Raw genomic sequence first — 1497 nt, 5'->3', positions numbered from 1 at the left:
TGAGGAGCTGAGGAAAAGCTCTGAAGGTCACACACAGATCTTGGGCTGCAGACCTCCACTCCTGCACTGGGAGTTGCACTATGCTTAATAATGTTTAAAAATGTCAGAGAAAAAGAGTGACCTTTCCTCTGTGGGAAAAGCTAATGCAAAATACAAAAAAACAATCTGGACGTGAATATGTAAAATAATTGTATTAGTTATTTTTTTCTTCCTCTCTCTCACATCTATTTATATTATTAGGCAACAAGATTTTGCATCAAATGGCCAATTCCACCATGGTAACTGAATTTCTCCTCCTTGGCTCTCCTGAAGGCTGGAATCTGAGTTTTCTCTATTTCACAGTATTCCCAATGACCTACCTGGGTACCTTGTTAGGGAACCTTCTCATTGTCACTGTCACCACTGTTGACCAGAACCTGGACACACCCATGTACTTCTTCCTCAGGAACCTGTCAATTTTGGACATGTGCTTCATTTCCATCACTGTCCCCAATGCCTTTGTCAACTCTCTCACTATCAACTGGGTCATTTCAGTTACTGGTTGTGCAACGCAGATCTTCTTGGTCCTTTTTTGTGCATATGTAGAGATTTTGATTCTCTCCATCATGGCCTGGGACCGCTATGTTGCTATCTGCCAGCCCCTCCAGTACCCCCTCATCATGAACTGCCAGTTTTATGTCCGAGTGACCCTGGCTTTCCTGCTCAGTGGTCTGCTGTATGCAGGTGTGCACACTGGGAACACATTCCAGCTGTCCTTCTGCCAGTCAAACGTGGTCCACCAGTTCTTCTGTGATGTCCCCTCTCTGCTGAGGCTCTCCTGCTCTGACACCACCAGTAATGTGGTCCTTATTCTTGTCTCTGCTGTGGTCATTTGTGGTGGCTGCTTCCTTTTTATTGCCATGTCATACATTCACATATTTTCTGCTGTGCTGAAATTTCCCACCAGAGCTCCAGGGAAGGCCTTCTCCACCTGCACCCCTCACATCCTCGTAGTGTCCATCTTCCTCAGTTCTGGCTCAGGTGTGTACCTGAGGTGCTCAGCAACCTCTGACACCCTCAAGTACATGGTTCTCTCTGCCTTTTACACCATGATTCCTCCCTTCCTGAATCCTCTATCTACAGTCTCAGGAATAAACAGGTAAAGGAAGCTGTGAGGAGAGTAATGTAAAGGCAGTTATTTTCAGGGAAATAATAAAGATAACGTTTCAGCATCATGCTAATTTCATTGATCTTCGTTCTTAATTAGATACAATACTCTGCATATTTATGCTTTACAAGTTACATTGTCTACCTTTCTATTACATTATTAGAAGCTGAGTTATCATAAGTTATTTTTCTGTTTCTTACCATATCATTTACATGGAGCTATTAGAGAATGTGTAATTTCATCAATGCATCTATTAATGATTAAATATAATTAAATATATTTGCTGAAATCATTTGTGGTTATGTATTTTAAAAAATCAACCCATATTTCAATTACTTATATCAAATTCT

The 1497-nt window shown here is 41.3% G+C and overlaps 1 protein-coding gene across 1 annotated transcript; it reads left to right on the top strand.

Moving 5' to 3' along the window:
- Positions 1–260: 260 nt before the first annotated feature.
- Positions 261–1142, top strand: LOC143640920 (olfactory receptor 14C36-like). Its single transcript, XM_077108442.1, has one exon. It carries the CDS (start codon positions 261–263, stop codon positions 1140–1142), a length of 882 nt encoding a protein of 293 aa, XP_076964557.1.
- The last annotated feature ends 355 nt before the right edge of the window (positions 1143–1497 follow it).

Source organism: Callospermophilus lateralis, unplaced genomic scaffold (genome assembly GCF_048772815.1).
Source record: "Callospermophilus lateralis isolate mCalLat2 unplaced genomic scaffold, mCalLat2.hap1 Scaffold_7599, whole genome shotgun sequence".
In the NCBI taxonomy this organism is placed as follows: Eukaryota; Metazoa; Chordata; class Mammalia; order Rodentia; family Sciuridae; genus Callospermophilus; species Callospermophilus lateralis.
Note: the sequence above shows the minus strand (reverse complement) of the source record. Positions and strands in the feature narration are given on the sequence as shown.